Source organism: Momordica charantia (genome assembly GCF_013281855.1).
Source record: "Momordica charantia cultivar OHB3-1 chromosome 10 unlocalized genomic scaffold, Mcharantia_2.0 BLBB01000010.1, whole genome shotgun sequence".
Classification (NCBI taxonomy): domain Eukaryota; kingdom Viridiplantae; phylum Streptophyta; class Magnoliopsida; order Cucurbitales; family Cucurbitaceae; genus Momordica; species Momordica charantia.
In genome coordinates, this window is record NW_028275158.1 from 17,439,311 (window position 1) to 17,464,345 (window position 25,035).

Below are 25,035 nucleotides of genomic sequence, written 5' to 3' on the forward strand. Positions count from 1 at the left end.
TTCTGAAGTTTCTTCCATTGGAGGTTCCAGATATTATGTAACTTTCATAGACGACTCAAGCAGGAAGGTATTGACTTATTTTATTAAACATAGGTCTGATGGTTTTCTATTTCAAAACATGGAAGCTTATGGTAGAGAATGAGACAGGTCTGAAAATCAAAAGCTTGAGTCAGATAATGGTGGTGAGTATGTTAGTAGAGAATTCAAATATTGTGTGAAGATAGTGGAATTGTGATGATAAAGACTCTTCTAGGAACACACAACAGAACGGTATGGCGGAGAGAATGAACAGGACGCTGAATGAGCATGCTAGGAGCATGAGAATACATGCATAATTGCCTAAGATGTTCTGGGCAGAGGCAATCAATTGTGCGAGCTATTTGATCAATAGGAGCCCGACCACATCATTAGACTTCAAATTACCTGAAGAAGTCTGGACTGGTAAACAGGTAAAGCTTTCCCATCTAAAGGTTTTTTATTGTGTGTATCTTACCTTCACATTGATGCTGTAGACAAGAGTAAATAAGATGCCAAATCCAATAAATGTTTCTTTATTGGGTATGATGGAGCTGAGATAGGTTACAAATTTGGGATGACCAAAACAAGAAGATTATTAGAAGCAAGAATGTGATCTTCAATGAGAAAGTCTTATACAAAGACAGAAATAAAGTTGATTCAGGAAAAACAGAGTTAGATGGAAGCAGAGAGAAAACTCAGTATATAAGTCCTCTTGAGGTTGAGACTAAAACAACAGAGATTGAAGATCAGAATACATTAGTCCTGAAGAAATAGTTGTAGAATCTGATGAACAGGTTGTGAAATCTGATGAACCAGTTGTGGAAACTGATCAGGTTTAGAGAACACCACCAACAACAGTTAGAAGATCTAGCAAAACAATCAGACCACCACAGAGGTATACCCTACATTGAATTACATTTTACTGACTGATAGAGGTGAACCTGAATGTTATGAAGAGGCGGTTCAGCTGGAAGACTCTTTAGTGGGAGTTAGCCATGAAAGATGAAATTGATTCTCTAATGATTAATCAGACATGACAACTTGCTGAGTTACCAAGAGGTAAGAAACCTTTGCATAATAAATGGGTATATAGAATCAAACAGGAGCCCGACGGTAGCAAAAGGTACAAGGTTACGCTTGTAGTCAAAGGCTTTCAACAAAAGGAAGGTTTTGACTTTAATGAGATTTTCTCTCCCGTAGTTAAACTAACTACCATTACGACTGTTCTATCGATAGTGGCAGAAGAAGATTTGTTCCTGAAACAAATGGATGTAAAAACAACTTTTCTTCATGGTGATTTAGAGGAAGAAATTTACATGGTGCAACCACAGGGATGTACAGGGGCAAGAGAAAATGGTATGCAAACTTCAGAGAAGTCTGTATGGTCTCAAACAGGCACCCAGACAATGGTATAAGAAGTTTGACAGTTTATGTGAAGCAGTGGATTTCAGAGGGTGTCAGGCGGAATTTTTGTTATATAAGAACTCAGGGTAACTCATTCATAATTTTTTGCTATATGTTGATGACATGTTGATAGCAGGACCAAACAAAGAAAAAATTCTGAAGATAAAGGCTGAATTATCTAAAGAATTTGACATGAAAGATTTGGAGCTGTCAAACAATCCTAGGGATGAGGATAGAGAGAAAAGATGGTATTTTGACACTGTCACACAAAGAATATGTTAATAAAGTATTGAACAAGTTAACATGGGAAATGCAAAACCTGTGAGTACTCCTTTAGCTAGTCATTTTAAATTATATAAAGAGCAATCATCGACTACTGAGCAGGAAAAAGATTATATGTAGGGTGTCATATGCTTCAGCAATAGGAAGCTTGATGTATGCCATGGTTTGAACAAGTTTATATATACAAGGCTCGATAGGTAGCAAAAGGTTTTCATCAAGTGGCTGATTTTGATTATTCTAAGATGTTTGAAGCAAATGCGATATCAACATCAATGGTGGTGAGTGGCTCTATATTATCAGCTAGAGGCAGTGAATTGTTTTCTGATCCATCATTGTACAGAAGTATAGTTGGATCTCTGCAATATGCTACGGTTACACGCCCGGAAATTACTTATTTAGTCAACAAAATTTGCCAATTTATGAATACTCCCACACTTCTTCATTGTCAGGCTACTAAACATATTTTAAGATACCTAAAAAGGGACTCTTCTTCATGGTTTATGACTTTCAAAACCATCTGTTCTCACTGTTCATGGATTTGCTGATGCCGATTGGGCATCCAACCCTAATGACAGAAAATAAACCTCAGGTTTCTGCATCTATTTTGGTGGCAATCTGGTTTCGTAGGGATCGAGAAAAACAAAATATTATCTCTTGATCTAGTACAGAGGCCAAGTTTAGATGTTTGGCCAATGCTGCTATAGAGCTTGTTTGGTTGAAATCGCTCCTTATTGAACTTTCTATACCTCTGTCTCAGCCCCCAATCTTGTGGTGTAATAATCTCGGTGCAGTTCATTTGAGCGCCAATCCTATATTACATTCTCGTACAAAACATATGGAACTCGATATATATTGTTCGAGATTTGGTATTACAGAAGAAACTTGTTGTTTTATCATGTTCCTACACATGAGCAGGTGGTTGATATTATTACTAAACCATTGTCTGCAAAGTCCTTCTAGCGTTAAGGTTCAAGCTCAAGTTTTCTCTCCTATTGACATTGGCTTGAGGGGGGATATTAAGATAGCACACTAAAACACTTGAAGTCAAATTTTTAATTTCTGTTATTAGTTACAAATCAGCTTCTATGCTGTTATCAATTGTTGTAATCTCTTCTTTTCAAAGCTCCTCCATATTAAGGGCTCATTGTCACTTTTATCAAGCAATGAAGATTACATTGAATCTTGACCTGTTATGTTTTCTTCATTCTACTAAAATTCATAATGATGTTGAGTGGATTTTGCATCCTTCCTGCGGAAGAGGTGTGTGAAAGCCAGCGGTCGAGGGCTAAGTGGCTTGGTTATGAGGTGGTATTCCTTTGCAAGAGGGTGGTTTGGGTGTGCGTCACTTGGCTTCTTGGAATTTTACCGCTATGATGAAGTTGCTCTGGCTTTTCATTACGCAAGCTGGCTCTCTTTGGGTAGCTTGGGTAGAGGCTTATGTTCTTCGGGGGGATTGTATTTGGACCGTTCGTGCTTCGCCTCGGTTCGAATGAGGTGTGTATTCCTTTGCAAGAGGATGATTTAGGTGTGCGTCACTTGGCTTCTTGGAATTCTACCACTATAATGAAGTTGCTCTAGCTTTTCATTACGCGGGCTGACTCTCTTTGGGTGGCTTAAGTAGAGGCTTCTATTCTTCGGGGGGATGGTATTTGGACCGTTCGTGCTTTGCCTCGGTTCTCTTGGTGTTGGAAGGATATTCTTCTGTTCGAGATGCTTTTTGGCCTCTGGTTCAGGTTGGTATTGGAGATGGTCAGTGTACTTTGTGTGGCATGACACTTGGCTTTCGGGGGGTCTGATTTATCCGAGGTTTGGTGATCAGATTATCAATGATGATGCAAGCTTGTCCGGGCGAAGGTTGCTTATTTTCTATTTCCCGATGGTTGTGGGCGCCTACCTGGGGGTTGGCTGATCTTCGGTAACTAGTCTTTGAGATTTCATCTGTGTAGGTTTTTCTTGGGAGAGTTAATGTGCCCATTTGGATTCCACTATAGTCGGGTCTCTTCTCGGTGTCGAGTGCGTGGGTGTGTTGCAGCTGGCTTGGCCTCCTGTCCTTTTTTCTTTGCTTTGATTGGTGGGAACATTCTGAAGCATTCTTTCATTGCTTGGTTGGCGGTGCGTGATCGGCTTGCTACAAGGGATCGCCTATGTCATTGGGACTCTTTCGTTCCTACTTCTTGTGTGTTTTGTGCTAGCTTGGAGTCCCATAATCATCTATTCTTTAGTGTTCCTTTAGTTGGGAGGTCTGGTCTGGAATGATTGCTTGGTCTGGTTTTTCACTGGGTTTCATATTAGTCTACCGAGCTTGCTTGGGTTTGTCACATTATTGCCGAGAAGTCTGTCGTCGTCGTGTGTGGTGCTTGGCGTAGATTTCGACTGTTTCTTTTATCTAGAGGGAGCATAATGCTAAAGTTCATGCGGGTGGGTGGGTCGGTCGCCTTTGTCTCTTGAGCCGCTTTGAAAGCTGAGATCTTATCGTTGAACTACTTGGCCTAAGAGCTGTTGTTTGAGTTGTGATCCTATGATTATCTCGGCTTGAGATTTGTTTTCTTGATTTAATTTCATTCTTCTTGTCTTGTGTTTGCCCTTTGGTGTTGTGCTTTGATCTCGGGCTGTGACATCCTCCTTGTTTTTTGTTTAATATATTAAACTTTGCAAAAAAATGTCTCCTATATTTTCTTCCTCTCTGGCGTATTACGTCACATCTCCCTTATTTTTTCTGTCTTTTTCAATCTTCACCTTCTTATTTTTTTCTCTTACTAATTTTTTAAATCCAATTTATCTTTTTTTTTTCAAATCTATTGTATATTTTGCTAATCTCTTTCGTATATCATTTCAACATCAAAAAAAACTTGGTATTTTTTTAATGTCTTTTCGTTTATCTTTTTTCTTGTATTTTAAATAAAAAAATATATTAAATTAAAAATAAAAAAGACAAATTAATAAGAGAGGTACTTGTGTATTAAAAGAAAAAGGTACTTGTGATTTTGTAAAATGGAAATAAAAAACTAAAAAAAAACAGAGATAAAAAATGATGAAGTAATGTGAGAGAAAATGGGAGAAATAAGATGTTGTGGGTGAAAGAGAAAAAAAAAGGGAAAGTAACAAGGAAAAAAACTTCACTCCTGAAGATTCTTGAGGGAGCTCCTCCTCGTGGTTTTTTTTTTTTTTTTTGCATAATTCTTACATGGTGCACTTGTCTATATGTTACTGGGTCATGCAGGAATTCAGAAGAAGCTTTCTCGTGAATCTTGAGGAGAAAGTTTTAAAGAATTTATAGTAGGTGTCCATATTTGTCACCTCATTTGAAAAATGACCAAATAGGTTTTTGTTATTAAAAATGTCTATTGTGTATTTTTTCAACTATTTCACAGGTTTGATTTGGGCCGTTTTACCCTTGCTATTTCCTTATTATATTTAAAATAAACTATTACTCTTTCTCCTAAATTAATTTTTTTTTGGCTAGATTCTCTCCCTATTTGTTGCTACAATTTCTCCTAGATTCTAATACCATTCACTTTTAAATATATATTTGGAAATAGATGTACACATATAAACAGAACTCACAGACAAAGGAGATACGATCAAAGTTGATGGAGATGTCATGAAGGAACTATCGAGGGACAAACAAGTGAAATTGGCGAAGGGAAATCGGCATTCTGAAGACAAATGTAGGAGGAGACGAAGACATAGGAGAAGGAGAGAGATTGATGCAAGTAAAACTGGTTCAATTTGCGTACTTTCTTTTAATATATTATTAATCTGGTTCAATTTACCTACTTTCTTTTAATGTATTATTAATTTGGTTTAAAAAAGTCAGTCTTCTATCTTCTATGTTTCCTCTCTCAAAAAAAAATTCATCTTTTAAAATACAGATTTGCTTTCTATTTTTTCAAAATAAATTTCAAACACAAATACAGAGAATAATAATGCCAGAGAAATTTCTGTTGTGGGTGTTACGCTGAAGAGGTATATGCTTTGAATTTCTTCCCTCTAATTGACAATTCAGAGGTACATGCAAAACACATTGTATTTGTTTATTTTGTATCAACACAAAAATACATCGTATTTGTTCATCGTATTTGTTCATAGTATTTCTATTTATAATTATATTTTGTATTATCTATTCTTTCAAATTTTTGCTAGATTTTAATAGATATTTATTGGTTAAATTTTATTTTAGATTTTAAATTAGGGAGAAAATATGGTTGGGATTCTCCTATAGAAAAGGAAATGAAGAAAAATAAAAACAATACGTAATTAGTGGGGGTAATTGGTACTTAAAAAATGAGAAGATATCTTTGTATTTTTTAGTTGGCAAACTTCCTAGTTGTTTGGCCATTTTTTTGAAAATTGCCTATTTAAAATAGTCATATTTGTTGTTACCCAAAGTTTTATCCAAATAGGAATATGAGATATGGAGGTCTATTGAGCCATGTGGGTGTTTTGGAGGACCTCCTCGTGAATCTTCAAGGGCAAAGTTTTTTTCCATAATATTTTATTAGTACATAGATGTCTATTTAGAAATGAATCTTCGACCGCATATCCGCATAGAAATAGACCATCTATGTACTATTCAGCATAGCCACATATCCACATATATGTGATTTGATTAGGATATATCTTATAACTCAACTTGTATATATGCGGATATGCGGCTATGCTGATATATACTATAGTGATTTTGAATGTATATATACGGATATATAAGTGGATATATCTTAAACTCAACTGTAACATGCGGATATACGGATATACATTATAGTGATTTTGAATGTATAGATGCAGATATATAAGTGGATATATACTGTAATTTGAATATGCGGATATATGTTTATTGAGACTTTGTTTATGTGATTTTGAATTGTCCTTGAAGATTGAGCACAAGTACGGGAGTGAATTAAACGAAATCAAACTTTTTGAAGGAGTAAATTAAGGTTTTGAAGGAGTGAATTAAGGGATTTGTGTTGAAAATTAGTATGGGGCTCACAATAATTAAAGGATTACGGTAATAATTTATGGAATTAAATATTTTATATTTAAAAAAAACAAATAACTATAATAAATGTAAATGCAAGGGTAAATTTGGAATTAAAATAAAATCCTACCTGCAACATCTACAAGTGTAAAATTAGAAATTTTAGTGTGTCAATAAGTTTCTAAACATTCCTCTAAATACTATCTCATAATATTTTATGCAAATTTGAGATGTACACAGCCCAAAGTTTAAATGTGGAGGCTCAACTTTATCGAAAAACATGAAAAATTATAAAATCAATATATTCAAAAAAATTATTTTAATTGATAACTAAGCAACTCCGTATTATAGTTAAAATATTGATAAAATATTATAATAATGAGTAAAAAATAATCATCTATTGAAAAAAAATATTTTTTTATATTTTGTTAAGTTTTTAACAATATAAAGAAATGTAGATTCATGAAATTTAAAAATGAAAATAATGCTATCAACATGAAATCCAATATACTTTTGGCCTTAATGTTGATATCTATTTAGTCCACAAACATTGTTGTCGTATGATATAGGGAACAAAAGCACGGGCCAAATGAGCGCTGGAAAATGTTGACCCGAGCCAACCCAGGTTGACCTCAGCCGACTAAGCGCCTCAGCGCCGAGAACTCCTTGGCACCGAGGAGTTTTCGGCACCCGACCAAGAACCGTAACGCCTCACCTGACCGTTTCACGATAACTCCCGTTTCGCAATTACACCCGTAATGGGTTTTAAATCAACGTGGATTCACATGGAACTGCTAAAGATGGACAGGACCCTAGAGGTAAGAGATCCGACTCTTGAGACTGAAATTCTATATCCTTCTACTCTTCTTGCTAACTTAGACGTCGAAGCCCGTGTGACTGGAGTCACACCGGTTTAGGTTTGATGTTTTTTTGCAGGTTCTTTGTCCGCTGCTTATCAGGTCTAGTGCGAACCTTGAAGGGAATTGGAAGAGCATAATTCACGCATCAACAATTGGCATCTGTGTGTGGAACGACACAATCCAAGCAAATTTAACCCAGATCTGCCGAGGCGAAACCCAGATCTACTAAGGTGAAACCCTGATTTGTCGAGCCGAACACCAGATCACCGCCGAGAAGAAAATCAGATCTATCGAGGTGAAACCCAGATCTGCCGAGCCGAGACCTAGATCTGCCGAGACAAACCCCATATCAAAAAAGGGCAGAATGGAGCAGGTCATCGCGAGCCTAGATGAAGGCTGGCAACATTCTGAAAAGAAGATCCAGACCGGAGCTATTGACCACTCGAGAAAAACAAGTTTGAGCCCAAGTCATCGACTTAATCCGACCGACCACTTGGGTGAGGCAAGTCCGAGCCCTAGTCATCGACTCAATCCGACCACCCCAAACAGGGGAGAACTGGCTGAGAAGGTAGAATCTGTTCCTCTGACAGCCGATAATCGACGAGTCAACATTGGAACCAGATTGGGGGATGAGGAAAGGGAAAGTCTTAAGTTCCTTAGAAGCAACACCGACGTGTTCGCATGGTCACATGAGGACATGCCAAGAATTGATCGATGAGTCATGGTTTTTATACCGACTCAATGTCGACGAGAGTTGTAAGCCAGTGAAACAGAAGCAACGTGCGTTCAACCAAGAAAGGAATGAGATTGTAGCTGAACAGGTAGAAGAGCTACTGAAATCAGGTTATTCGTGAAGTACATTATGCCTAGTGGATATCCAACGTAGTGCTAGTAAAAAAGTCAAACGGTAAATGGAGAATGTGCATCGACTTCACAGACCTAAATAAGGCATGTCCAAAAGATTCCTTCCCCTTACTGCGAATAGACCAATTGGTCGATGCCACTGCGAGGATGAAAGATTGAGTTTCATGGACGCCTACTTCGGGGTATAATCAAATCAAGATGCATTTACCGGATCAGGAGAAAACCTCCATTGTCACAAGCTGAGGTTTGTATTGCTACACATGCCGTTTGGATTGAAGAATGTAGGTGCGACCTATCAACGCATGGTAAATCGAATGTTTGCAGCATTAATCGACAAAAATATGGAAGTCGACATGGACGATATACTGGTAAAGAGTTGTAAAAACAAGCGACATGAGGAGGATTGGCAGAAGCAGATTTGACATTTTGAGAAAGTACAAGATGAAGCTGAATCCTACTAAGTGCACATTCGGGTAACCTCTGGCAAGTTCTTAGGATTTTTAGTGCACCAAATGGGAATCGAAGGCAACCCGAATAAGATTAAGGCGTTTTGCAGATGGATCCATCCAGGAATCTAAAGCACTACAGGAACTCAATGGAAGGATAGCGGCACTCAACAGATTTGTTAGCCGCTCAACTGACAAGTGCTTGTCGTTCTTCAAAATCCTAAGGAAGAAAGAGCAATTTGAATGGACAGAAGAGTATGGAGCTGCCTTTAAAGAGCTAAAGCAATATCTGGGGCAGCCCACTTCTCGCAAAGCCGGTCACGGGTGATGAACTCTACCTGTACTTAGCTGTATCCGACATTTCAGTGAGTTCCGCGTTGATAAAAGAAGAAGATTGACGACAATCTCCAATTTACTATACAAGTAAAGCAATGGTAGATGTGGAGCTTAGATACCCACAAATTGAGAAGTTGGAACTAGCCATAGTTACTTCAGCTCGGAGACTACGTCCATATTTCCAAGCCCACAAGATAATTATCCTCACCAATTTTCCCTTACGACAAATTTTGCAAAGGCCAGACACTTCAGGGCGATTGATTAAATGGGCTGTGGAGCTCAGTGAGTACGACATTCACTATAAGCCAAGGACTGCCATTAAAGGATAAGTCGTGGCAGACTTCATAGTAGAATTGACACCAGTGGAACATCAGGTATGCAATATCAACCACAGCTAGTTGAGGAAGAGCAACCTTGGACGCTCTACGTATATGGATCATCAAATTTTCGGGGATGCAGAGCAGGACTTCTATCAGTCTCCCCAGATAAGGAGAGATTCGAATACGTACTGAGATTTAGTTTCCATGCATCCAATAACGAAGCCGAATATGAAGCTCTGCTAGCAGGATTAAAGGTGGCCAAGCCATTGGGGTCAAGAACATACTGATATTCAGTGATTCACAGCTAATTGTGAGTTAGGTAAAAGAGGAATTCTAGGCTAGAGAACCACGGATGACAAAATACCTTTGTTGGGTAAAAGACTAGCTTGGCCATTTCTCAAAATATGAGATTCGACAAATTCCTCGTACCCAGAACGTCAAAGCGGATGTATTAGCTCAACTAGCTGCAGCTTATGAAACCAACCTAGGAAGAACTGTGCCGGTCGAAATTTTGCCCGAGCCGAGCATAGAAGCTCAGGAAGTAATGGATATCGACGAACAAAGGCAACCAGAAGAAAACTTGATGAGACCTTTGATCAAGTATTTGAAAGACGGTAATCCTACCTACTGAGAAGATAGAGGCCCAACGACGAGCGGCCAGATATGTGCTTTAAGACGAAAGTCTGTATAAGAGAGGCTACTTACTACCACTCTTAAAATGTTTAACACCCAACGAAGCTGACTATGTCATGAAAGAAATACATGAGGGCATTTGAGGGAACCATTCCGAAGCACGATCCTTAAGTCACAAAATAGTACGACAAGGGTGCTATTGCCCGACCATGCTAAACGACACGATGCAATTCACCAAAAAATACGGCAAATACCAACGGTTCGCAACGATACCTAGACAACCGCCAGAGCCCTTAACAAACATAATGAGTCCTTGGCCCTTTGCTCAATGGGAATAGACCTTATAGGTCCTCTCCCATTAGGAAAGGGCCAGACCAAATTTGCAGTAGTAGAGCACGTCGACTATTTCACCAAATGGTTGAAGCAAAAGCTCTAGCTACTATTACAGAGAAAAAGGTCACCGACTTTATCTGGAAAAATATCATTTGCTGTTTTGGAATACCCTACACCATTATCAGTGATAACGGGAAGCAGTTCAACAATATTACCTTTCGAGAGTTTTGCAGGAGTTGGGCATTAAACATATATGTTCTTCACCAGAGCACCCACAAGCTAATGGGCAGGTTGAAGCAGTCAACAAAATCATCAAAAGGACTCTAAAAACTAGATTAGAGAAACTCAAAGGATTATGGGCAGAAGAACTTCCCAACGCGTTATGGGCCTACAGAACCACACCTGTACATCGACGGAGAAACGCGTTCTCACTATCATTTGGTCTGAGGCCAGTTTTTCTTCCAGTAGTGCCAGTAGAGATTGGGCTTCCTTCCCAGGGGTTTAGAACAGTTCAGTCTACTAAGCAACAATGAGTCCATACAACTCAACTTCGACCTATTAGAAGAACATCAAGAAATAGCGAGATTACGAACGACTGAATACAAGAATCGAATAGCCTAATATTTACAACTCGAAGGTTAAGAAGCGTGACTTTAAAGAAGGTGATCTAGTATTGAGAAAGATCAGGCCTAATACCAAAGAATGAACTAGCAGAGCATTGGGCCAACGTGGGAGGAGGACCCATAAAAAGTCACTAAGGTAGTTCGAACAGGCACTTATGCCTTGGAAGACCAACAAGGAAAGGCCTTACTGCACCTATGGCATGCCCAGCACCTCAAAAAATACTACCACTAGTTCAACGCATGTATTTTAGGCATTAACCGTCTTCAACATTTGACATAATACTTGAGTTTTTATAATTCCTTCTGAAATAAATTTCTCAAGCAGGGGCATTGACTATTTGTGAGTATCTACGACCAATCAAGAAATTCAAAATTGAGACATACCTAGAAGCAAACCAAAAAAGGCTCAGCATGGTCAAAACTAAAGCAGGCGAATACATGATATTAGAATTCCGAAAATATCAGTGCTAGTTTGCTAAAGATAGATCCTAGAGCTAAAGAGGAACGGTTAAAACCGGGTGAATGTAAAACCAGGCTCAGGAGACTTGATTATGGTCAACTAAAATTGGAAAAAACTTCCAGTTCATGAGATAATATCGACAAGCTCAAGGTACAAAACTAGTAGCAAAAGCCAAGCATCAAAAAATCCAAAACTGGATACAAAGAAGCTTTGTGGAGAAGTCCTATGGGTTAGAAACCTGGTGTAGTAACCACTAGTACGCATGTAAATTATGCTATGAATGATCTTGTGATAACAGCAAGGGACAAATACTCTCAAAACAAAAGTCTTGACACAATCATTCACCTTCTGTTTTGAGAGTGGGGACCATTGTTATAGGGAACAAAAGCAAGATTAGACTGGGGAAGAAGTGCACGGGCCAAGCGGCGCTGGAAAACGTCGACCCGAGCCAACCCAGGTCGACCTCAGCCGACCAAGTACCTCAGCGTCGAGAAGGTTTCGACACCGAGCACTTCTTGACCCCCGGTTGAGAACCGTAACGACTCACCCGACCGTTTCGCGATACCTCTCGTTTCACGAGGATTCACATAGGACTGCTATAAGATGGATGGAACCTTAGAGGTAACAAATTCGACTCTTGAGACTGAAATTCTATATCCTTTTACTCTCGTTGCTAACTTAGGCATCGGAGCCTATGTACTGGAGTCACACTGTTTAGGTTTTATTGGTTTTGCAGGTTCTTTGTCCCCTGCTTATCAGGTCTGGTGCAAACCTCGAAGAGAATCGGAGTAGCAGTAGCATAATCATGCATCAACATCGTGGTCATCTTTATCGTCTTGTTGTAAAATATAAACCTTCGATGCTAAATTGTTGAGCTCTGTTGTTTAATAATAGATTTTGACTCATTTAGACAACAACCTTTGATCTTAGAGAATGATGGGACGCTAAGAAAAGTGAGAACCCTAACTTTCGAGTGACAAAATTGTATAGAGGATTTTGAAGTTTACCATAGGATTTGAAAGAATTTCGTGGGTGGAAAAAAGAAAGCAAGCCACCTAATTTTAAAGTAATATAAAATTTGATACTATTGACTTTGGTTCTTAATCTATGTTAATTAATTAATATTTATACACTTTGTTTTAATTATTTCTGATGTGTTTGTATTATATTATAGATGGACTAAATATTATATCAATATTTTAAAATTTTTTATTATTTCTTCTCCAATTGTGCGCCTACGGTAAGAAGAGAGAGAAAAAAAATGAAAAAAAGAAAAAAAAAATTGGCATTTATTTTTGGGTAAATTGCACCAACCACTCTTGGAATATTTTAATTGTTACAATTACACCCTTAAATTTTCAATGGTAAAAATAAATCCTCAAAATTTCATAAATGAAAAAAATAGACCTCCTAAACTTTTAATATTAAAAGTTAAACCCTTAAACTTTCTCTAAATTTTCAATGGTAAAAATTAACCCTAAACTTTAAAAAAATTAGATCCTATTTGACAATTCTTTCGTTGCCTTGGAAATTCAGTGTACAATTCACCCCCTCACCAGCCTGCAAACCCAAATTCTCCACATTCTTCTTGAACTCCCCCCAACTTCTTTTATCCTGCACCCCAAGCTTAGATAAGGGTTTAATTTTCAATTTTGAAAGTTTAGGCATCTAATTTTTCATTTATGAAAGTTTGTAGGTTTAACTTTTACAATTGAAAGTTTAGGGATGTAATTGTAACGACTAACATACTTTAGAGGTGGTTTGTGCAATTATCATTTACTTTTCACCACGTTTAGTGACTTTTGAGCTTGAAATTTTTATCTATCATAACCAGTAAAATAATTCTTCCAAGCTTGATGAATTTATACTTTTTTTTATTTACATTTAGGAGAATTTTTTATTGTTCTTAGATTTTAAAATCTTGTCGACTTGAACCCGTAAAAATAGTATTGTAACAGTTTGATCTTAAATCGTAGAAAGAAAGGAAATTTGTTCTTATTTTTGAAAAGAATGTTGCAATGGTACTCTAAATCATAGAAAAAGTCAGAATTTCTTAGAACATGAAGAGTGGAGTAGGTCGAGTTTTATCGAACCACTATAAATTACTCAGTATCATTTTCTCAAATTCTATCTTATTTAATTTTTGCAATTAATTTTCGGTATCAATAATACTTAAAATTAGTTGCTATTGTGAGTATTAGATATTACTTTTTAGATTTGTTACTTGAAAACTATTTTAGTTGGTAAAGTTAAATTTCCATGTTTGTTACCGATTATGTATTAACTCGAACCAAACCATTTTCCAAATCTGATCCCAACTTCAATTTCAATTATTTACTATTTTTTCAAGAAACATTTCAAAATTGTATTCAACTTTTTATTTTAAAATACATAGTAAAAATTTAAATAAAAAAGGAATCTTTATTCTATATTCTTGTAAATGAGAAATAATGTGGACTCTAAAAAGGGATAAATTGACCCCAACTCCAATTCCAAATCTAGGGACAAAAATGTTTTTTTTTTTGTCCTTTCATTTTTTTATTTGTAAATATATTTTTCCTTAAAAATATAAATTTCAAAAACATTAAGTTTAAAAAGAAAGAATTAACAAGATTATAAATAATTGATTAATTTAAGTAATACTAATCAATATGCTTTTTATAATTAATTTACATATTATTAATGAAGTTAAATACTATTTTGGTGGCTTTACTTGAGCTTTGGTTTTTATTTGGTTTCCGTAGTTTCAAAATGTTAATTTTGGTCCATATAGTTTCAACTTTATTCATTTTAGCCAAAGTAAGCATAGCTTAGGTAATTGACATAAATCTCCAACCAGTAAGTTATGAGTTCGACCCCATCCCTATATGTTGTACTAAAAAAACCTTTATTATTTAGTCTGTATTTTCAAAATGTTCTTTTGATCCATGTACTTTAAAAAAAATGATCGATACTCCAAAAAAATATAGTGTCCCAAGAGTCCCTAATCCAAACATTGAATTATGGTATAAATTGACAACATTAAATAAAAATTTTAGCACATTATTTACAAAAATCACTTACTTTCAAAATATTTTCCATACACATTTTATTCTTACTTTTCTAACTTCCTTTACTTATGGTAACTGTTTCCTATTACTCTTTTTTTTTTTTTCTTTTTACTCCAGAAACATAATTGTATTCAAATTTTTATTTATAAAATACATAGTAAAAACTAAAAGTTTAAATGAAATTAGTTGCTATTGTGAGTATTGGTTAACTTTTTAGATTTATTGCTTGAAAACTATTTTAGTTGGTAAAGTTAAATTTCCATATTTATTACCAATTATTCTATTAACTCGAACCACGCCATTTTCCAAATCTCATAAACCAAAAACGTTGCTTTTGAAATATTAGGAACCAAATTGATCACAACTCTAATTTCAATTACCTTTTTTTATTTATTCAAGGAACATTTCAAATTGTGTTCAAAATTTTATTTATGAAATACATAGTAAAAATTTAATTTAAAAGGGAATCTTTATGGGTTTTTTTTTAATATTGTTTTAATTAAACTTATTTTTAAAATAATGCAGATTTATTAGAAAAAAATGGATAAAAAAAAAATGCAACTTTGGAAACTTATTCCAAAAATAGTGTTGTTGTTAAAAAAACGGGGGTTGGTCGTCTTGACCATGTTTTCCGACCTAGATGGTCGTCTCTTTCGTCTCTTCAAGAGACGACCCGGAAGTGTGGTGTCTCTCTACTCGGCCATCGGTTGATTGGAAAAAAAAAAATTGGTCAGTTTATATATATATTATTTAGTAGTTTTAATGTCCAAAACCTCTTTTAGTGTAGTTGGAGTACTGCTACTGATATTCCTACTATCCCAAGTTTGAATCTTAGGACACACATTTTTATAAATCATTTTTCTTGTCCAAATCGGGTAGGTATGAAATATAAGTAAAAAGGGAAAAGTGAAGATTAAGTTATGAAATGGAAAAATCGCTACCAATTTGAAAGTACAAGGACTAAATCGTTACAAATTAAAGTTTATGGACTAAATTGTTACTTTAGCGAAAGCAAAGGGACTAAAAGTTTTTAACCTAATAGTAATCAATATTCTTTCTATAATTAATTTACATATTATTAATTAGGTGAAGTACTATTTTGGTCACTTCAATTTTAGCTTTAGTTCATTTTTGGTTTCCATACTTCAAAATATTATCAACTTTTATTCGTTTTAGTCGGTGTATTTTCAAATTTTTTTTGGTCCATGTACTTTTAGAAAGTGATCATTTTAATCTTTGTACTCTAAAAAAATATAGAGTCCCAAAGTCTCCGATCCAAACATTGAATTATGCTAAATTGAGACATTAAAATAAAGGAAATATTGACTCCTCACTAGGAGGAATATTGTCCACGCTACTATTAAATATTTGACAACTCATCATTTTTTAAAAACACTTTTGTTTTGTATTTTTATATTTCTCTCGTCAAATATTTAATGGTGGGTGGACAACACCCCTCCTGTTAGTGAGGAGCCAAATATTTTCCTAAAATAAAAATTTTAGCACATTATTTATAAAATCTTTGTACTCCAAAAAATGTAGAGCCCTAATCCAAACATTGAATTATGCTAAATTGACAACATTAGAATAAAAAATTTAGTAGATTATCTACAAAAATTACTTTCAAAATATTTTTCATTACACATTTTATTCTCTTACTTTTCTACTTCTTTCACTTATGGTAACTGTTTCCTATTACTCTTTTTTTTTTCCTTTTCTTTTATTCAAGAAACATAATTGACAATTATTAATTGTATTCAAATTTTTATTTATAAAATACATAGTAAAAACTACAAATTTAAATAAAAATGGAATCTTTATTCTATATTGGAAATGAGAAATAATGTGCACTTAAAAAGGGATTTATAATAAATGGAAGATCCCATCTCTCATAATCACACAATCAATCGAGGAATTTTTCTTCTTAAATTTTTGCATTCAGAAGAGAGATATTAGGAGCAATTGAAGTTACAACACTGTAACAGCTCAAAAAATTTTCAAATACAGGAAGATGACAGTGCTGAACCCTCTTCTTTTTCCCTTAATTACTCTCTCTTCTTCATCAAATGGCATTAAAACCTTGAATCCTTCTTCCTTTCTCCTTCTCCTTCAAAACCCAACAAAACCCTTTTTTTTTTATTTCCACAAAAAAAAAGCTCAAAAAACCTCCATCGATGAGCTTCCATGGATACTCTGTTGCAGAAATGGTTCTGCTCCAAAATCAGAGATCTTCTCTTTTCTTTCCTCCCCTTCTTCTTATTTTGAAGCTGAACCCTCTTTTCACTTTGTTTACAGAGCTGTGTTCTCAATTCAAGTGTGCAATGTGAAGCTTGCAAGGCTAAAGTCTATGAAATTCTCCAGAATATCTATGGTTTCATCCTCTCTTTCTCTCTTCTTTCTTCGCTCTCTGTTTTTCTTGTCTTTTGTGTGGTTTGTAGGTGTTTATACAATTTCAATGGATGCAGAGGAAGGGACAGTCAAAATCAGTGGAAGAGTGAATCCAGAACTTTCCTAAGAGTGCTTGAAAACTCAGGGAAACATGCAGAGTAAAAAGTATGAGATTTGAGGTGAAGTTGTGGAGAAAAGATATTACCCTTATGGAGAAGCTCCCACTTCTTATGACCATCCATACCCACATCTCTCTTTTGGACTGCCCTGAACATCCTCCCTATTCTGACAGAACTTACAATGTCTTGCCATTTCCGCCACCGCCGCCGCCACTGCCGCCGCCATCGTACCCTTGCAGTTCATGCCGCCACCGCCGCCGCCAGCCCCCCTGGGCAATGCCAATGTGGGCGACCTCCACTGCCGCTGCTGCCGCCGCCTTATGAAGCTTCAAATGAAGATAGCAATCATAAATGTGTAGGGTTATGTGAGAGATATTGCAATAAGATTATGTAGAGAGACTATGGTTAATATTTCACTGCTTTCTTCCTCTGTTTCTTGAAGAACAACAAACAGCAAACACCAAATTCTCCTGGTTCTACCAAAATTTTTGTACAGCGAGAAAGAACGCAGTAAAGATAGAAAGATGAGGAAGGCAAATAAAAGGGTGTTTTAATAAGCCATTATGTAACAAATATTGTACAAGACTCTCTAAATTCCCACCAAAGATCAGCAGATACAGAGCCAGCCAAAAAAAAGCTTGAAAAAGCAAAAGAAAAAAAAAGGACTAAGCTAATATATCCGCATCTTAAACTAGCATCCACATCCATATCACGTAACTATACAAACACCAAGCTTCAAATTTATACGCTCAAAAAGTAGAGCTATATGTTCCTTTTTTCTCTTTGGGGAATTTCATCAAACACTTGGTGGGCGGATTCAGAGTTGGTCTGGCCACAGGAACGTCCCAATAGCAACTGCCTTTCTCCTCAAGAGTTCCATCAAAAACAGAGCCCATATTGTTTCAGAAGCAAATCCAAACAGGGCTCCTCCATTTTCTCATAGTCCCCCTTCGTGTACCTGGGGTAATGGAGGGGCATTCGGAACCCACCTGAGAAATTCAAACCTCCATCATAATAAGAATCCTCCTCCTCCTTCTCCTTCTTCACATTCTTGATTCCTTCTCGCGCCTCCTCCTGATTCTGTTGCTTCTCCGTGAGCCCCAGAACTTGCATAAACGCAGAATTCAGAATCCACTTCAAGCCCATTCCAGGGAAAGCTTGATTCAAGAAGAGGCCGAAGAATCGAGGGGAAAGCTGCCTTTTTTCTGACTGGGGATACAGAAGAGGGGCGGTTCCATTACTATATATATAGAGCCGAATTGGGGCGTTGGGTTTTCATGCGAATTCAGGGATTTTCTTGAGGAGAAGGAAAAAAAAAAGGGAACATTTCTTCACGATCGAGTGGAATTAAATGATTTGTGTTGTGCAACTTCTTTGAGGGGCTGTGGGAGAGGGCCACGTTAGCCATTGTTTTGTTCGAGTTGTTTCGGCCCATTGAATATTCATAGATATTTTCTCATTTTCAACCTTCAATTATGGCTTCCAATGCTTCAGGAATCTTCTGAAAAGTATCAACATTAAATTATAACATCGGTTAGTTCTCCGATTGAGTTCTTGTACTTTTTAAAATACAATGATAAGATCTTTTTCCGCTGAGTATAAAATTTGATTTAGATATAAAGTTTCAATGGTTTGAGTTAGTTTGGTCCTTGTAATTTTAGAATTTTCAATTTAGTTCATATGATTATGTTAAAACTTCACAAATGGTCTCTAAATCATTTTCTATTCACTGAAAATCTTCACAAATAGTCTTTTTGATACAATTAACTAATATACTAACTTAGAAAACATATTACGTGTTTAACATGATAAGATCTTGTTATGATAGGAACATTATGACATTCAAATAAATTATAAAGATCAAATTGAGAACCTAAAAACCATAATGATAAAATTGAAAATAAATGACCAAAGAGATCAAATTAAACCGTATCAAAATCCTAGGAAGCAAATTTGTAATTTAACATTGTTTTTCACATATTCAAAGAGTAAGAGTGAGTGATTATACGTGTAGCTTTTTGTTAAGGCTCATTAAGACTAAGCTTATGTTATTATCAATATAGGTCTTTTGTTCCGGTGCCAATTAAAATTATTCATCAAAAGTGTAAATCGAATGGATAAGATATCTATTACTATTTATAAGATCGATGCTTTGATCCCCATCTTACAATTTTTGAACTAAACAAATATATTCTATAAAAAGAATGCAAAAATCTCACAATAGCATTTAAAAGCTCGGAAGAAAAATAAAACATTGGCCACTCAATTGCCCTACGGGACGGGCAGTCACACTTCCATAGCTCTAGTTTTAACGTCTTAATCAACCATTATATTTTTTGACCCAAGTCAGTATAGAGTAATCCAATCCAAACGTATCTTAGTGGATAAAGTATCTTCCATTCTAAAGTTGATAATTCGATCTCCACTATATGAAGAAAAAAAAATTCGTGTAGGAGTATAAATTTTGGCCAATTAAAAACTGCCACATCATTGTGGCAAAAATATATGCTATTGAATTTGGTGCAATGACAGATTAACACGTCCCTGAGTTTAAAATAGAAAAACAAATAATGACAAATTCCAATCATACACGCGTCTTTTAAGGGCCATTTGATTAGATTAACTTGGTCAAATTCGGTCCTACGACAATATTCTTTGATCAAAATAAATTCTAATATATTTTTGACAAATATACATCTATAACAAAGATTTTTTTCCCTACCACACTGACAAAATAGAGAGCTTATTATAGGAAACATGTCAAAATAATGAAGAATCAAATCAAAACAACTAAATTGAAGTAAAGGTAGATTTTGAAACTAAAGATTAATAGTAAGATAGTTTGTTCTTCGTTTAAAATTCTAAATTTTAATTTAAAATTTAAAACTTCTAATTAAGAACGAGAACAAGGGTGAATGAATTTTTAGTTCACAGTTGCAGGGTATTGTGCCATTCCATTCACAGCTGAATCCAATCCTGGTCCATCGTGTTGCAGTTGCATTTGTTGTTTGCCGGTTCGGCCGTAACCGTTCTGCATCTCCGAGCAATAACCACCGCCGCCCAACCCATTCCTTCCGATTCCGTCCGACCTTCATTCTTAAACCGAGTCGTTCTTCCCGCAGACAAGGATTTCCAACCTGACCTTCATTCTCCCGCGGACAAAGATTTCCAACATTATTTAGATGGTGTGCTGATGGTGGAATGTCTGTAGGTTTATCTACAAACTGAGATTTGTAATCTAGATTTAAATGGGACTACATTTAAAAAAAAAAAAAATTATATTTTTTAATATTCACTCACTCTTTCCTTTTCATTTCTAAAGATGTGTATTTATATTTTATGCATACCACGTGAAATGTAAATGTTTTTATTATTTAACTTTTATATAAAATAGTTTCCAACTGCGTATATTATGTAAATCTATACCAGAATCATTTTTAAGAATTAAAACTGAAGTGATTCACGAATAAAGGTCACTGCTATAACCTCCTCTAAAAAGCCTTCGAAAGAAACACGCTTCGTTACTTCTATTAGAAAATGCCGAATAACTTATGCTTCTTTAAAATTGAATAAACTAGTTTTTAGAACTTGCATTATTATTTTGCTTCGTGGATTTATGCATATTTACCTCTGTTTTTTAGATTTATGAAATTATTCTTGTTAATAGATATTTACGGTTCTGGATGGAGGAAGAAGATTAAGTAAATAGTTTTTGAACCATTCTTCATGGATTTACTTATGATTATTAGCTCTCAGTATTTGATTTGCTTGGTTTTATGCATATTTAGCTAAGTGCAAATATCGTTGAGGTAGTTTACCTCTCGTTTATGGATTTATAAATCCATTTCTATTTACATTTGTTACTTGTAATTATGACAAGATCTGACCTGTTTACTCTGATTGTAAACGTATATTTAACTCCACGAATCAAATTTCTCCAAAAATCTCGTGTGAACAACTTAGTACGTCCGTTAAGACAATCCCTATTTCTCATCTCTTTCTCAAAACCCAAACTTTTCCAGAAAACCAATGACATTTAAAAAAGGCTTCATCAACGACTTTTTCATGAGCAACCTTAAACGAGTTCAATTACCCATGGTTTCTCTAATGAACTTTGTTATGCAATAGAAATCGACAATAGCCAAGCTACAGATCAACGAGTAAGCGTTCAAAGGAGAACCAACTGGGCCGAGAAGGGCTGTCCCGACCCTTGCTAGGCCTCGAGCTGGGCTTGGCCCACGGCCTAGCCCGTGAGTCTCCGCCCGCGATCAATGATTTCCCTCAGGCCCTGCAGCTATGAATTAAGGTTAGCTACGAAAGGTTCTGGAATTATCTTCACAGCTATAAGTAGCGGTCCAACCCTGGAGGTAAGGCGACATCTCGAGTTTACTACTTTCTCCACTTTCCCTTTCTAACTTAGGCATTGGAGCCCGTGTGACAAGAGTCACACCGGTTTAGTTCGATTTTTTGTAGGTATCAGTCCCGAATAATCAAGTTAGGTGTGTGCGAGGAGGAGAACCGGAGAACCGGAGACCGAAATCCACACATCAACAATTGGCGCCCACCAGAAAGGAGTCCATGATGCTCTAATGATAACTGCTCTGCCAAGAGGAGGTTGAACTTGGACGACCCCCAGGTCGGAAGACCCGAGGATGGGACAAACGATCGAACCCGGAATGTCAGGAAGCGTTGCCCGAGGCGCATGGAATAACGATCCCTGAGCTGCTCCCAAAAGTAGTTCGCGGCCTTGGAAGACAAGGTAGAGGGCATGTTACAATGCATGACCCAACTCCTTCAACAATTCGAGCAACAAGAGCCCGATGAGGTACCCCTTGTTAGAGACCCGAGAAAAGGGAAGGGCCTAGCACAACAAAGCGAGACTAAGGAGTCAACAAACAGTGCAGGGAGCAAACTGAAGATAGGTGGAAACACCAGGCGACGAACCCAGATTTCGACTCCCAAAAGAGCAAAAAACAACATAAATCCCTGATACCAAACGGGGGCAAGAACAACTAGGATAACCGAAACTTTGAGCCGATAGACCTCGACAAAGGCAAAACCGACGGATCGGCCAGAGTTGTCGGAGAAGCAACAACAAAACCAAAAGGGGAAGGGATTCGACCTCAAAGAAACTACTGGATCAAGTCGACTCACAATTTACGGAGGAGATCATGAAGGAGAAGGTCCCTCCAAAATTCAAGCTACCCACGGTGTGAAACAGTTCGACGGGACGACCGACCCAGTGGACCATCTAGATGCTTATCGAGAATGAATGGATATCTACGGGGTGTCAGAGGCGATCAGATGTGGGTGTTCTCGACCACATGAACGGGTCGGCCATAATATGGTTCCGACAATTAAAACGAGGGTTAATCTCGAGCTTCAAAAGCCTGGCTAGGGCATTCGTGACCTAGTTGTAGGGGGACGGTGTGTGGAGCCGACCCGTGGCTTGGCTTATCTTTTAACTATTAAGCAAGAGTCTACACGACTGTGTAGCTCGATTCAACGAGGAAAAGCTGTAGGTGGAGGGCCTTACAGACGCTGTGTACTCTACTGGCCTTCATGTCCGGTATCAGGGATGAACATTTATCATTTCGTTCGGCGGGAAGAAGACACCGAGCACTTCTCGGAGGCGTTGAGCCGAGCTCATAAGTACATGAGCGCTGGTGAGTTCTTTTACTAAAAAAAAGGAGCCAGAAGGAAAACGGTCCGACCAGAAAAGGGAGAGGTCGGGAGATAAGCCGTAGGGGTCGAGATGGGAGAAAAGAGATCGGAGTAGTAGGAAAGATCCACCTTGGAAATTCGAAAAGTATACACCGATCACCGTTCCACTCGAGCAAGTACTAATGGAGATCAAAGACCAAAGGTTGCTCAAATGGCCAAGAGGATGAAGGCACCGCCGACTAAACGAAGCAAAGGCCGATATTGCCTTTTCCACAGAGATCATGGCTATGCAACTTAGGATTGTTTTGACCTCAAGGAAGAGGTGGAAAGGCTCATCCGGAGGGGGTACCTCAAAAGAGTATGTAGAGGACCCTAAAGCGACACAAAAAGGCGAGAATGACAAGTCACCTGCTCGAGAGATTCGAACTATAATGGGAGGCCAATAGAGAGAGAGTCCAAGAGAAAAAAGAAAGGCAGATGTACGAGAAGCTAGGGCGAGCCTCGAACAAAGTGAGGTCTACCATGCATATGTTGCGGACTGGTCTACGAAGATCGAGTTTTCAAAGGACGTGGTGACTCACCTCCTCCACCGCATAACGATGCGCTGCTTATCACCTTGAAAATAGCCAACGCGAAAGTACATCGAATTTTGGTGGATGGGGGCAGCTCAGCAGATATGATCTCTTTGACAGCCTACAAAGCCATGGATCTAGGAAAAGAGATGCTTAAGAGCAGCCTGACACCATTAATAGGATTTGGAGGGGAACGGGTCATTCCCAAGGGGATAATAGAGTTGCCTGTAACGTTCGAAAGTGGGCCAAAAAGTATCACCAAAATGGTGGACTTTTTGGTCGTCGACTACACATCCTCCTACAACGCAATATTGGAAAGACAAACAATGTATATGCTCAAAGCGATACCATCCACATACCACCAGTCCATGAAGTTCCCAACCCCTGGTGGAGTAGGAGAAATTAAAGGAGAGCAACGAGTGGCGTGAGTGCTACTATACCTCAATGGGGGGCAATGGCAATGACAAGACTTCTACTACGGGTGGCCATTGATCTTTCCTTTCCTTTTCCCTTCAAGTGTGGTGAATTAAGATTGTTTTCTTCTTCTACTTTAGCAAGATTTCCGATTATTGTTTCTTTATTCAATAAAGTATGCATTAGCCGGATTCCTTATCAACTATGTCTTCTAAATCCAAAATTGGATGCCAAGCAACTTTGATAAAACACCTTGCCTCGTCTACAAACATACTCTCAAGGAATATCGATAATACACTACCTTGAGAGTAGGGGGCAACAGGTCATGACCGACTCGACGACGAACGCAGCTGGTAAAAACAGCCTGAGCCGAGCAGGGCTCGTGTCCTACCCAGTCGGGCACGGCTCGGATCCGACCACTGCTCGACGCAGACAGGTGCAATGAGGCACAAATCTACATTAATCGACAAATTTTGAAAGCAGAAGCATTCCTTTCTTTTGTTACTTAGGGTGCGATGAGCACGAATCTACATTAATAGACAAATTTCGAAGGAACAATTAAAAAATCTCAACACGGCCAAAACCAGAAGCGGGTCGATGACTAGCACGGTTAGTTTAAAACATAAGATGGAGTAAAAAGCCAAACGACAGCGGGTATAAAACCATTGGCTATGGCCAAAGGGTTAGAAACCTATGAAAATGAAGGCAACAAAGTCAACTCCATCAGAGTTAGAGTCGTAAGCCAATAATTGTTGGTAGCAGAGGGTTAATTGATGATTCCAAAAAGAAAGAAAATAAAAGCGAAGATAGTAACAAAGCAAATAACCGAGCGCTAAACACAGGTAAAGAAACTCGCTACCCTCTCAAGCTACCCTATTACTCCTCGTTGTCGTTTTCATCCATGTCGTCAGGAGAATCATGCTCGGCTCTAAAACGCTCCAGGAGGAGGAAGAGAAGTCAATATCAGGGTGCTGGTTAGAAACTTGGCGAAGAGACCAGGAAACGCCGCACTCCATGGCAGAATTTTGCAAGTCGACGTACTCTTGAGTTTTTTGAATTCCTCAGCCAAGAATTCAGAGTTAGAGAGCCGAGCGTTGGCCTCGTCAAGTCTCCTCTGCAGGTTGGCCAACTCATCTCGAGATTTCTCTTCTCCGTTTCCAACTCGTGTTGGGTACTCTCCAGAAGACTGTTGGTTTGGTTCAAGGAAGAAAGGGCCTGATCCAGCTCTTCCCGAGAGGCATAGTGGCAGCGCAGGTGGTTAATTTCATCGACAA

At 37.4% G+C, this 25,035-nt stretch overlaps 1 protein-coding gene across 1 annotated transcript; it reads right to left on the minus strand.

Annotated features, from left to right (window-relative positions):
• Positions 1–17,928: 17,928 nt before the first annotated feature.
• LOC148208707 (uncharacterized) lies at positions 17,929–18,302 on the minus strand. Its single transcript, XM_088117036.1, is given in 3 exon segments — positions 17,929–17,971; positions 17,973–17,995; positions 17,997–18,302. Coding segments are annotated over 3 exon segments (327 nt in total). The 5' UTR covers positions 18,258–18,302.
• Between the last annotated feature and the right edge of the window lie 6,733 nt (positions 18,303–25,035).